Source organism: Lupinus angustifolius, chromosome LG16 (assembly GCF_001865875.1).
Source record: "Lupinus angustifolius cultivar Tanjil chromosome LG16, LupAngTanjil_v1.0, whole genome shotgun sequence".
NCBI lineage: Eukaryota > Viridiplantae > Streptophyta > Magnoliopsida > Fabales > Fabaceae > Lupinus > Lupinus angustifolius.
Genome location: NC_032024.1, coordinates 7,189,634 through 7,203,882, shown reverse-complemented (window position 1 = coordinate 7,203,882; position 14,249 = coordinate 7,189,634). Strand labels below are relative to the sequence as shown.

Genomic DNA, 14,249 nt, shown 5'->3' with positions numbered 1-14,249 from the left:
GTCATTGGCCGTCTTGACCAAGACGTCGATGTTTGGCCTAGCAGTATCCATGTAGGAACTAGAGATGTCTAACACCTCGTGGTCCACCCACCAATATTGTGAATCTGGATGGATCAACGCCTCTAGGGTCGTATATAGACTAGCTCGGTTGACGAAATTTCTCCCAATTGTGAACTTGTCACCATAGGAAGAATTAGAATCTGAACTGAATATCTCATCCATGACCGACCACCACTTCTCAAGAAAAGTTATATGGTCCAGAGGCTAAACTCGTACGCCGATGGTGACAAGTTGACAAGGAAGTAAAAAAAGGTGGAGGTCCGGGTAAGACCGCTACCTCACCAGAGCTTGAGTCATGCTCGGCACAAGGGTCCATAAAGGTACACTAATTAAAAATAATAGATAAAAAGGGAAGGAGATAGATAATTACCAGGTAAGGAAAGTCGAGGATACAAGCAAAAGGTTCACTACAAAAGCTAGCCCGGTAGCAACAGTTTGCAAGAAGAAACTTCAAAAACTCTAAGAAAATAAAGTTAAGCGAAAAATGAATGAGAGACCCCCTATTTACAGGGGGAGTGGGACTGGGGCCCCTCACAAGGCCCAACCATAGGAACCACAAGACGAGGACAAAGGATGAATGGAAAAAAAGCCATCATGACTCATGACCTTTGATGTTCGGATGCCTCATACAAAAGGCGGCTCTAGCCTCCATGTGTCAACCACTAGTAAAAGCACAACAATAACTCTCACACATGCCAACTATCACCAAATCACCATAGCGATTTGAATCACATCAACTTACCATTGCATACTCTGCCATGTCACCCGGAAGGTAAGTGCCACATCAACCTTCCGACTAACTAATTCTCCTGAGATAGATCGGTCCATTCGATTGCATGGTCGGATGCCACGTCATCCTCCTGACCAACTGACCCCTACCAGTCAAACAAGCTAGTATGACTAGGCAATAGGGCTTTCCCTTAGGGGCATTATTTTGTTTCAAATCAGTCATGCGCCATGACATCCAAGATCACCCAAGAACAAGCAGAGTCTGCTAGCATGCTCAATCGCCGAGCATGCTAACTAACTGGAGCAACTGTTTCATCCCAGTCAATCACACATCTTGTCTGACCAAGATGGGACCATCCGATCAAACAAGGCGCAAGTAGACACAGACCAGACCCTTACGTCATTCTCACATAAGCCTCATAAATGTCGCTGACACATCATTAAATGCATCCCCTAATTGGGTTCTGACACGCCTCCTGAAAAGACAGTTTGTCCTCTTGGGCAAAATAAGTCCAACTTGGAGATTTACTTCACCTCACATCAAATATCATTGTTCCTAAAACCTCATTCAATGCGTCCCCAATTGAGCTTCGCCATGCCGCCTTCAACTCTAACATGTCCCCTATGACAAGCACGGCCAAAGACGAACCTACTATGCGGCGGGGACAAGCCTACTATACCCTTTTGACGCACATTGCCAAGTCACCATCATCCATTCGATAGATGACACGTCGCCACAACATTTACTATAAATAAGGGGTGTTCCCTTACATGAAATATGATATATATTATCATATTCTTCCACATCTTAAATACTTCACTCACTCTCATAAGCATATTAACTCTCTCATTCATTGCTAGCATTTAATCTCATCTATTCTCATTTATTCTCCATCAATCTTCCTTAAACTCATACTGACTTGGGCGTCAGAGAACTTTTTCAGGTACCTCCATCTCCGAGTCCAAGCTTCATTCCAACCAATCTCTAGAAGCAAGCTACTCAATCGGATCCTCCGTTCTGGTCATATCTGATCAACACTAAATATCAATATAAAAGCCTATTTTATTTTGCACATCTTTCTTTCTCCCCTTTTTATTTTCTCTCATTTTTCCACTCTTCTATTAAGCAAAACATGAGTTAAAATAATAGAAAAACTATCTTACACTTTAAAATTTTAGGACTTTGTATTTTATAATAATCAGATTACTAATGACACGGGTTGTTATCTTCCTTGCTATTACTCTCAAGTCTCAATTGTTATGATTTAAAATCAAAATTTGAGGATATGACCAAATGGACTTATTTCTTTATTTTGTTAGAATTAATGATATAGGGATAGTAGTTTTCAGACCTTGTCATATCAGTCAATTGCTTACTTATCTCCATAGTTATTACTTCATTAGGCACATAAAATAATATCGGTTCTCAACCATTCCTTTTACACATCTGCATCTAATAAGCCCGAGATAGGATGAGTTAGTTGCATTAGTTGACTTTTAATGTATTTTGCCCTGGATGCATAAAAACCTTTAATATTTTGGTATCAGTAAGCCAATGTCTTGTTTGTTGTATGGAGGTAGAATTGCTCACATTGAAGAGCTTCACAATGGATCAGCTCTAAGGGTGCCTAACACATTTAGATCTAAGGTGAATTTTAAAGAAAAAAATGTATGTATTAACAATACAATTTTTGTACATTATTACTACATCACCTATTATTCTATTCATATATAATCATTATTAATTTTTATTTTTAAATATAAATAACGTAAATAAATAATGACTGGATGATTGATATATTGAATGATTATAAATATGTATACAGTGCATATTAGAGTGAGCTCTAATATATGTTTATTTATACATAAGATATTGTATTTGGATAATAAGAGTACACACTATTCTAGATTCGAGCAAGCCAAGGTAACGAATGAGATAAAGCTCTCTATGTAAATATTTAATGTAGATGAACTAATTTTCTGGCAACTCAAACTTATTGTTTGATTAATACGTCTCTTTCTATCATATTCTCAATGAGATACGTGGATAAAAATATGTACTCAGGATTATGTTTAATTATAATTATTTTGGTAGAATGAGAGGTAGTGAAACATTCCATATAGTATTGACAATTTAAGTTGTCTTACTTATTCGTTCTCTATAATGCTCATCTAAATTAAGATGGATATAAGTATTCCCATTTGTGAAAATGGTATGAAATATCATATCTCACCTTAAATATATGCATGTTAGGCTTATGAGCCCTCTGCTATGCAATGAAAAAAAATAAAAAGTACATAAAAATAAAAAAGTAAAAAATAATTCTATGTCTAGCGATGACAAAAAACTCGTACTCGTGGATATCCACGCGTAAAATCTGTATGGGCACGAGTCACAAACGGGTACCTGTGGGTATTATAAATGGATTTTTAAAAATAATCATAGTACATATGGGCGGGTACATGTATTATGGTACCCGTGATTGCGGGTACCTATTATTTATATGACTAGTATATTATATTTAATTAAAATAAAAATACATTATTCTAATCTTCATTACATTATGTACATTTTTTCTTTTACTTTGTTTACATATTTTATTGAGTTTGGTAGTGAAACACCCTACAAATATTATTACATATGTAGACACGCACATGTTTTACAAAGAAAATATATACTTTTTGTTAAGGAAATGAGAACAAAAAATCACATAAATAGAAACACCAATAAATTTAGCATTTTTGCTAAATATTCAATCAAAAGCTACAAAAATAAATAATTAAGTTCATCTCATTTGAACATAATAAAAGTAAAAAATTAAAAATTCATTTATAATATAGGAAACCCACGGATACCAAGTATAACCACGGGTACTCGGGTATGGGCAGGTATGAGTAATGCTCTCCTATTTTAAAACGGATAACGAATAACTACTACCCGTGCGTGTTGTCATCCCTATTCACTATCACATTAAATTACATATAACAAATGACTAGTTTAAGCAATTTACATTATATATTGGAAGAAGAAGAATAGTTAGTATTCAAAATATGGGAAGAAGAAGATTAATTTATTTTTCAATTTGAAAAAAGATAAGTTTACCTTTTGAAAAGTATACCAGGCATCATGTTCAGCGATATTTGTCAGTTTTCCAAAATAAAACTTTTGAAGGGCCTATTTTTTATTTTAAATATTAGTTCCTGTAAAACTGGGATGAATTTAGAGTTCGAAAGATCATTGAGTCACCCTTGCCAGCTGCGGTGATTTAAAAAATTCTTCAGCAATTTGAATTTTATTTTTTGCAAAATTTGTGCACATAAGATATAATCTAAACTTTTAAAGTTAACAATTTGTGATGGGTGATTAACTCTTAATTTATTTATATATTATTTTATTTATTTCAACTCCTAAGGATTAAACATAGCCCTGAACCCATTAAGAAACACCCAAGATTTTTATTAGGGAAAGCAGTAATTTTCTCAATTATTTTTAGGCAAGGACTACATATTTTTTTTTAATCTAGTTCTTACTAAGGGAGTCATAAAAGAAATGGAGGGTAGGAGGTTGTGGGTTCGAGTCCCACCATCAACAAAAATAGGAGTTATAAGATGGAGATAGTAGGGTATAAGAGGTTGAGGATGGAGTTTCACCTACAATAAATAAAGAAACTAGGTAGAAGAAAGCATGTGAATCATTTTAAGGCTCTATCTAAAATACATTATAGATCCGTGATCAAAGTCCTAGTTATTAGAGTGAGTAACATGTTTTCAGTCATTTTTTTTTATTTTTTTTGTGGAAAGAGAATTCTCTCATTGTAAATTGAAGATATTTTTTCCCCAAACAGCTAGCAACTATTTCTTTGAATATATCATCCAAAATAATTAAGTTGGTGTCAAATCAACAAGGCATGTGTCATTATAAATGTCAACTTCGACAGTTCATCAGAAGTGCCCACTCACCACGATGAATAGACTATTGTTGCTCATTATTAAATTAGTTGGGTATATAACAGGAGTTAAAATATAAGTAGAAAAACAATATAAAGTTAACGTTTTGATTCAAAATTTAATATTTGAATTGTGGCTTTTTACTAGTAGAATGAGACTTCTACTTAGTCATTAATATCAGAGTCAATGATTAAAGATTTTCATTAGCAATGAGACTTCCAGAAGCACACATTAGACTGATATTGTTGACTATATTTATATGCGAAGATGGAAGAATTTATAAGTGAAAAACTTATGTAATAATCATATTAAAGATTTCGTTCAAGACTTTATATTTCACTTGTTACTCGTTTAGATACTCTAGTGACCAACGGGACCAACACATATTGATAGTAGAAGTTTTGTCTATATTCATAAATACAATGAACATCAATGTTCATCTAACCGTGATGACTAAAGCAAGCAGCCCATGCTCTATTTTACTGAAGCCTACCCGAATCAATGGCAAGAGTGTAGGAAACTTTTGGCAAAGGATGAGGTGTATATGATTGGTTGGCTGAAAAATGAAATTAAGTATATGTAAAGAATGAGAGGATGATGAGTATGGAGGATAGGTATGTATTTATATAGGGTTGGGTTGTTAGGTACTTGATGACATTTGATATCCACAAAAATTTAAGGGTGTAGATTTTCATAATTAAAAAATCTATAAAAATAACTCATTCACATATTCTAGTACTAGAATGTCCAATACTAAAGAGTAGTTCATTTCATTCATATAAGTGTAGGAGAGACTAATACATAGTTCAGATTATAACATGTGGTAAAAATAAATTTTCAATAGTTCAGATTTTAATTTATTTTTAAATTAAATAACTTAAAAAATTCATCCCCCACATTCTCAATATTGGAGAGTCTGAGAAATCCTATTCATAAGTGTAGAGTGTGAGGTTTGGTTAATAATTACCATGGTAAAATAATCCAAATGACAAAACCAAACTATAATCCCATAAGCATAAGTTGAAACCACCAAAACCAAGACCATGAGAAAAGTTTAGTAGAACTAATATAGATCAAGCATTTTATGTAACATGTCCGGAGGTATAAGTATTCACTAGATTATGTGATAAGTTAGTACATTTGAAATGTTATATAGTGTTGGTAGATGGCTACAAGAAATCAAATAAATGACAAGAAATTAATAGAATATAAGAAGAAAAAAGATTTAGTAACATGTTATTCTAATTGTGCATGCGTCCCTACACTAACAATATATTATTACGGAATAACATTACTGGTGATGAATTCAAAGCCATCTCTTTTAGGATAGAAGGAGGATCTTCTCTCTCTAAAAAGCACATTCTCATGTACCAAGCCAATCAAACACCATCAAATAGCATAAAAAATTACTTTATAATTTTGTGATTTTTATTTTTAAATAGATGACAATTTCCCATTGGGTTGGGACACAATTGAGATATAAAAAAATGGGACAGGTAATCTTCATTCTTTTAGGATAACTGTGATGGTGGGAAATGGAGCAATGTGTTAAATGGAGTAAGTGTAATTGTGTAAAGAACCAAAGGAGGGAAGAAATGAAAAACACAAACAACACAAGAAAAAGTGTTTGTAGCAATTGATCAACAAATGTTGAGTTTATTTGTGATACAAATGTGTTGGGAATTCCAAGTATGAATAAAGAACTCTCATATTGACCAAAAATGGATGAGCTAAAGAGCATATAAGTGGATGGACCCATATACCTAATGCCTTAAGGTTTTGGGTCAAGATGTGGTGTCAAACCCACTTCTATGCTTCTTTCACTAGCCCATGGAAGAATGTTACAACCTATGGATGAAGATCTCCCAACAGTGGTATCAGAGATCTCAAGTTCATTTGGGGAGCTTAGCTTGTGTAGTCTAAGATGGAAGGAACTGTTAATATCTCTTTTGATGGAGATATGTTCATGTTGACGATTGACAACTATTCCTATTGGAAGCCCGTGATGGAGGATCATTTATATTGCAAGGATATGCATGAGCCTATTTCTAGCAAAGACAAGCCAGAAGATAAGGGTGATAGAGATTGGGACCTTTCGAATCGAAAAGCTGTTGCAATGATTCATAAGAATATCGATAGAAGTTTATTTGAGCATGTGTCCACATACACAAATGCTTATGAGTTATGGTCGAAACTTGAATCTATGATTCAAAAGAAAACTCCCAAAAATAAAGCATCTCTTGTTAGAAGGCTGGTGAAACTCGACTATAGAGATGGTCAAAGCATGATAGAGCACTTGAATTCATTCAAGGGTCTTATCAATCAATTGACAAAGATAGATATGATGATAAATGATGAGTTGCAAGCACTTCTGCTACAGAGTTCGTTGCCTGAAAGCTGTGATACATTGGTGGTCACGCTCAGCAACTCAATCCCTGATGGGAAGGTCTCAATGGACAATGTTTCAGACAGTCTATTGAATGAAGAATCCAGAAGAAAAGAACAGAGTACATCCTTCCACTCTGAAGCAAATATTGTGGAGAGATGTGGAAGAAGTGAAACTCATGGGAGGAATGGATCTCGTGGAAGAAGCAAAAGCAAATTTAGAGGTTGCTCTCAATCTCGCATGAGATCAATAACATGTTATTATTGTAGTAAAGAAGAACATAAAAGATCTGAATGCAGGTCCTTGAAGAGAGACTAGAAAGCTGGAAATGTACATGAAGATTTAGTTGATCCAAGGAAAAATGGTCATAAGACTACCACAACCGTCGTCGCAGATGATGATGTTCACCTCATTGGAGAAGACAATTACCTAAATGTTGCATATGGTGATTATGCTTGGATCATTGACTCTGGTGCTTCTTTCCATGTAAGTCCACATGAAGGTTTCTTCTTAAACTAAAAAAGATGATTATGATACTATGAAAATGGGAAACCATGTTACAAGTAAGATTGCAGGAATTGGTGATATTGTGTTGCTAACAGACACAAGAGGAAAGCTTATACTGAAAAAGGTGAGATATGTCCTAGATATGTGTCTCAACCTTATCTTAACGAGTAAGTGGATGATGCTAGTTTTGTAAGCCACTTTGGTGCTAGAAAGTGGAAACTAACAAAAGGCAACCTCGTTATTGCTAGAGGCTCAAAGGAAGGATCTTTGTACATTATGCAAGGAGAAATTTGTTCTTGAGAAACAAATGTTGCTATCTACTCCAAAGATCTTTGGCATAAGCGAGTTAGGCGCATGAGTGAGAAGACACTTCATATGCTCGCCAAAGACCGCCTTCCAGGTATAAAAGGTCAAATTTTAGATTCTTGTACTGATTGTATTTATGGTAACAACATATAGTCAATTTTTAGAGAACAAACAATCTCTCACGAAGAGATGAAGTACTTGAATTGGTGCATTCAGATTTTGTGCACCATCTGAAAGATCTCGTGGAGGAACCTACTACTTTGTCACATTCATAGATGATCACTCGAGAAGAGTATGGGTGTACTTGTTGAAAAGCAAAGATCAAGTACTATCAACATTTAAAGAGTTCCATGCACTAGTAAAACGTGAGACTGGGAAAAAGTTGAAATGTCTGAAAGTAGACAATGGTGGAGAGTTTCGTGGTCCATATGAAGCCTATGGCAAAACTTATGGTATCAGACTGGAGAAGACACCACCAAAGACTCCTCAGTTGAATGGAGTAGCTGAGAGGATGAACTGCACAATTGATGAGAAGATCAGATGCATGTTGCAAGATGCCAATCTCCCCAAGTCTTTCTAGGGTTAAGCAGTGAAGACTACAGTAGACCTCATAAATTGGACACCTTCAAGACCCCTAAGTAGAGAAATTCTAGAGGAAGTATGGTACAAGAAGAAGACATCCTTCAACCACCTCAGGAAAAATACAATCAAAAGAAAGGAGTTGAAGTGGGTGATAATAATGGGCTCATTGATTATTGGGGACTCCCTAATGAGTAAGAGACTCCGATATTTATGAATTGGGTGAAAGTGAAATACTCCAAATCTATGAAATATAATATAATTTTTGAATAATTTTGGATTACTGGAAAATAAACTCAACATCCATTAATAGAATTGAATATCATTAAATTTATAATCAAATTGCATATATGACCAAGTAAAATACAAGTATATATTGGGTTACATCCCTCTTTTGGAGAAGCTAGATTTGGGAAATTCATCCTAGTAAATAAAATCCTGAAGTTAGAGAAGCTAAAAAAATGAAATTAAAAAGTTAAGGATTAACTATGATGTGGTTAACCCACACGGTACATAAAGCAAAAGATATGGTGAGAAAAATGCCTATCTTTTTCAACACCACACTAAACCCTTTCCCACTTTTGATACCAACAAACCAAATATTTTCTTGCTCATTCCATTCGATATTTTCAGCTTGTTGTCTCATTAATATCTTCATTGTATTACTGCAGCATTTCTTTTTCACAACCTTAGGATCTAGCTCCAAATTTTCCACTCGCTCCTTTAAATAAAGACAATGCATAAGCATAAGTTCAAAGATGAGTACAATGGCATTTCCCATTGCCTTGAATTTCCTAAAGAAAACCCATTTTTTCTTCAACTTCATCTTTGTCTCAGCATTCTCTATAGAATGATTATTTGCCATTATAGGGTTGAGTTGAACTTTGACAGTTTGTGAAGGAACTATGTGGTGAAAGAATGTTTCAGTTACTGGACCATTTGAAACAAACATTTTGGTTTCCTCAACAACTTGAAAGCCGGTAGAATTTGAATAATCAATGTTACTGTCATCCATGAAGTTCTCATTAGGGTCATTATCATTGATGAACCCTAATGAGAAATAGTTGATGTCAGTGTCATTGAATTCTTTGTTGCAATTGTGTTGATCAGATTCTGCTGAAAATAAAATCTATTGTTAACATTGTTCAAGAAAAAGAGGGAAAATAAGTTTTTGTGACCAAAGTCATGTATAACAAATAATCATACATAAAACTTTAATTTCATTTAATACCTCGCAGATCATTCTCTTCCTTGTTTATTTGAATGCTTGAAACATGCTGAATCGGAACAACCTTTTGATCTTCCATAAAGCTCTGTCCAATTATGCAAATAATCTTGTAAACATCAGTGCTAATTTATTAGCAAATATCTTAGGGGCTAGGCTATATCAATATATACATATAGTAATACTGTTCTTAACCTATGTTATATACTTATATTTATGTAATGCTAAAGTAACTTAGCCACAATACAAATCAAGTTAAAGACATGTACTATTGCAATTTGCTAGACATAAACTTAAGTAAAATCCAATTTTGGGACTTTATCTAAAACTAATAATGGAGCATGTAAGATCTTAAATGAGCAAATATATGTTATGCATAAAGGACACATTTAATTATATTTAGCATTATTACAAGCATACCTTCTCTATATTTTTGCTTGTCATTCCAACCCATCGTAAGTTCTCCACCAGCCTCTCTCCCTTGAATTCATCATCAAAATCCCCAATCTCTACTGATCTAGTGTTATGATCTTCCCATGTTTGGTTAACATATTTCATGTAGTTCATATCATTTGTGTGATTGTTATTAGTGCCAACCATAAAAGTAAAATCATTTTGATCATATGGTGCATAGTAATTCTCATTGCCACTCAATGCATGTGAATTATTGGATTGATGATTCATCAATTCCTGAGCTTGTGCAACTGAAAGAATTTCTTGCAAGATATCTATTTCATTTCTGCTTTCACACATTGAACTTGACGCTTGTGTCAACTTGAGCTCAGAAATTTCAGCTTGAGGGAAATCTTCCACCTCCAATGGAGGCATTGAAAACCTATGCTGCATTCTTGCACACTCTAGTGCTATATTCACCTACAAATAAAATGATGTGTATTAAGGCCAAATAGGGGAAAAGTAAGATAATTAATTGGCTTGTTTTTTATGCATCCATTATTTTAGTTTTATAAAAAAAGGTCTAAATCTTTAAAATTTAAACTATTTGGTTCTAGGGTAGGGTCTGTCATTGTTAATTAGGTAATTACGTATTAACATTACCATTAGTTAGGTTACACTAATTGTTGATGTGATTAATATAAGGGTGGTCTTTACATATCATTAATCCACGAGTAAAAAATATATGCATCAATAATGTATGAGTTTTATACATTATCACTACATCACCACTATTAATATTTAATCATTATTAACTCTTCAAAAAAATAATATAAATAAATGATAAATGATATACTGACATATATATTTACACTGACATTGCATTGATATTACACCATTAATTGAAGGTATGCATGATAAAATGCAGTTAAAAGTTGTGGGTACCTTTGATGAATGATAAGGTAAGGCTTCATAATTGGGAAATAAAGATGTTGGAATATTGAGTAATGGGTCTTCTGAAGAGAAGTGAGACCATTTCCCATTATCCCTTGTTCCACCATTGATATTATTGACCCAAGTCCCACCTATGTTTTGGGTTGGGCGCATTTCCCATGGCATCATATAATTTGAGCTCTCCAAAACTTCTTCTCTTCCTTCAGAGTATAGCTCCATGTTTGAAGATTGATCACGTGTTAGGTTATTTACATGGTTGGTGACATTAACATAGTGCTCTTCAACTTTTGGAGTAATCACTAAACTCTTCTTGAACACACGGCAAAGAGCATATGCATCCTGAAATTGTATGTATTTTTTATTAGGCAAAGAAAATAGAGGGGCCTAAGATTCTGTAGTTAGTCATAGTGGAGTTAAATTTAAAAATATTTAATAAAAAAATAATTGGCCAAAAAATTCTATAGATAATGGTTGAGCTACCCGAGGAGAACAGAATAGTATAATACTTTTATTTCTCAAATATAATGAGATAATACTTTTACCTTTCAATACATGTGTAAAAACAATTTATTTCTTTAGTAGTAAAGAGTATTTTATTCCACAATAGTTACACTAGCTCTTCAATGAGTGCAAATCCTCTCCATTATTAGATAAAAGTGCTCACACATGGTGTCAAAAAAAATTAATGGTTGAAATTTTTCATTATTTTTGGATGAAATAATTACAAAAAACTTGTAATTTCCTCCATTCAAGAGAGGGTCTCATTTCCTCTCCAATGATCCAATTTTTGAATTATTTGTTAATTAAACAAAGATAGAGGAGAAAGAAGATGAACCTGCAAGCCATTAGCGATTTCACATTCCCTCTCATCAAGACGATACTCATGCATAACCCAACCTGTACGAGTTCCATGTGGTGCCCTGCCTCTATAGTAAACTAGGGTTTTTTTCATTCCCACTGCACGAAGCTGTGAATTCACCTTTCGATCTTTCCCCGTGGCCTTCCAATATCCAGATTTTGTTGCACGATTTGTTCTTGATCCATTTGGGTACTTTCTATCTCGAGGGCTAAAGAAATACCACTCCAAATCTTTCCCAGGTAAGAGTGACTTCCCTATAACAATAACAGGTTCATTCTTCAACTTTGTTAGCATGCGGAGCTTCATTAAATAATCACAATATTTGAAACACAGGTAGTAGTAATTGATGTTCATGTTTTGAAAAGCTAAAAATTACAATATATAAGCTAGAAAAGTGAAATATAATAGTTCCTTTTCCAAATAGAGAATATGTAGCATATTTAGTGGCTCTCTAAGAAACTTCACATTTTTTTAATATCAAACTCGTCTATGATTAACAATATAAGAAAAATAATTTGCATGGGAATCAGATCATGTATATCATATCAGTATATATCTTGTAGCTAGAGAATATTGTAACCCTTTTCCTTTGTTGACTGTTTTTTACTTGGGAATTCCATTAGTTACTCATTACTATGCCTTGACGTTCACAATATATAGGAGGGAGAACCCAAACCCTAAACTTGAAGGAGCATCCTCTCTAGCTAAAACTTTAACTGGTTTAAGGAAATCCTTTTCGAGAGCAGAAAGATTAACCTAATCACATGAAATATTTTATGTGCATGAAAGAAGAAAAATATATACTTGACCAATAAAGCACGTATACGTATGTGTTTCATATGATGATTTAATAAAGATCAGAAGCAAATCATATCAAAAGAAGTGTGCTCCACTTTTTAGAACCCACTTTTGTTGGGCACTGTTAAAGAGTGTTATCATGATACTAAAAAAATTATGATTCGGCAATCAAAAGAAGATGAGATATTTTTTTTGGAGTTTTAAACATAGGCCTCTACATGTTTTATTAAAGTGTGTGTCATGAGATTTTCCATGCATAAGACATGATGAAAGTTTGTTGTGTTTCTCTCCCTCTATATAGAAAGTTATAGTCTAAACTAGTCATATCTGACTCTAGCAGAATTACCTCTTATGGAACTGATCTAGACATAAGAAATTACCTGGCAAGTCCCATGGTTCACACTTGTAGAGATCAACTTCTGCGATGATCTCCAAGTCAATCTTGTGGCCATTGATCTTTCTTTTGAGGTAATATGCAACAAGTTCTTCATCGGTGGGGTGAAACCTAAAACCAGGAGGCAATGAAACTGGAGCCATTTGTATGTAACTATGTATATTTTAGAATCTAACTATGAACCTCCTTGATTTATAGCTATGCCTCGTGACCAAAAGAACTTGGGCACAAAGCCTTAATTCCAAGTTATAATCACCTATTAATACCCTGCCATAAAATCCAAAGAGCCTTATTAGCAAATATAAACAAACACAAATTTTTCTTATAGTATATGTATAGAGAAAAGATAATGATAGTTAAAACTTAAAAGAGACCTTAATTAGAAGGGAAAGATCCTAAGGTAGAGACTGGGAGGGATAAGCAAAGAGGAAGCAGCAAAAATGTTGTGATTGCAATGAGGATGGAGATGATGGAATGTTGGGGTTGCTTGGGGTTTTGATAAAGAGTACAAAAAGAGACAAGAGAGAGAAGATTGGACAAACAAAAAGCAAAACATTGGAATGTGTCACCCTCTCTCTTTCTTTTATGTACTTTTCATTTGGTTTTTGATCAAATCGGATGATTCCTGTTATCTTTGACTTCAAGCTTGAATAAAGATTGTTACTAATTTATCATTAGTTTAATATTAATATTTATAAATATCAACAAAAAATATATTCATAAGTACTCTTCTTGTGTCCAATGATCCTATGCTTCTTGTTTGTTCTTTCTTGGATTCTGCAAATGGCAATATATGAACGGGGATGCACATTTTCAAACCTTTCCCTGGAAGAAGAATCTACAATAACGTGAGGAAACTGTAGCAAATGAACTTCGGCGGTTGTTCCTAACTGAACAAACTATATTTTCACACTTCTTTTTTGTTGCAATTTATTATGAATCAAACAATGATTGTATGTGACTACAATAACTCTTTAGATACTGTGTCGCATAGTTGAATAATAAGGAGTGTGTGATCAACAACTTCTACATTTTAGGAGATCTTCATCCATGAGATATAATATTTTTCCATAGGCTAAATGAAAGAAGCATAAAAGTGGGTTTCACACCA

General features: G+C 33.9%; 1 protein-coding gene across 3 annotated transcripts; it reads right to left on the bottom strand.

Annotated features, from left to right (window-relative positions):
• Window positions 8,870-13,604, bottom strand: LOC109329112 (NAC domain-containing protein 86-like). 3 transcript variants are annotated; one of them, XM_019562779.1, is made up of 7 exons: window positions 13,513-13,604; window positions 13,125-13,405; window positions 11,923-12,200; window positions 11,079-11,426; window positions 10,161-10,613; window positions 9,747-9,828; window positions 8,870-9,631 (listed from the first exon to the last, which is right to left on the bottom strand). In XM_019562779.1, exons 2-7 carry the CDS (start codon window positions 13,279-13,281, stop codon window positions 8,991-8,993), a joined length of 1,959 nt encoding a protein of 652 aa, XP_019418324.1. In that variant the 5' UTR covers window positions 13,282-13,405; window positions 13,513-13,604; the 3' UTR covers window positions 8,870-8,990. The 3 variants fall into 3 exon arrangements, with proteins under 3 accessions (XP_019418324.1, XP_019418326.1, XP_019418325.1); XM_019562781.1 differs by having other exon boundaries at window positions 8,870-9,628; window positions 13,513-13,603; XM_019562780.1 differs by lacking the exon at window positions 13,513-13,604 and having other exon boundaries at window positions 13,125-13,438.

What these genes read in the sequence shown, in the direction of transcription:
- LOC109329112 (XM_019562779.1), bottom strand. Translation starts at nt 13,281, where the DNA reads ATGGCTCCAGTTTCATTGCCTCCTGGTTTTAGGTTTCACCCCACCGAT. An exon ending in AAATCGCTAATGGCTTGCAG is followed by an intron (nt 11,427 to 11,922) that starts GTTCATCTTCTT and finishes ATACAATTTCAG; the next exon opens with GATGCATATGCTCTTTGCCG. An exon ending in TACCTTATCATTCATCAAAG is followed by an intron (nt 10,614 to 11,078) that starts GTACCCACAACT and finishes TTTTATTTGTAG; the next exon opens with GTGAATATAGCACTAGAGTG.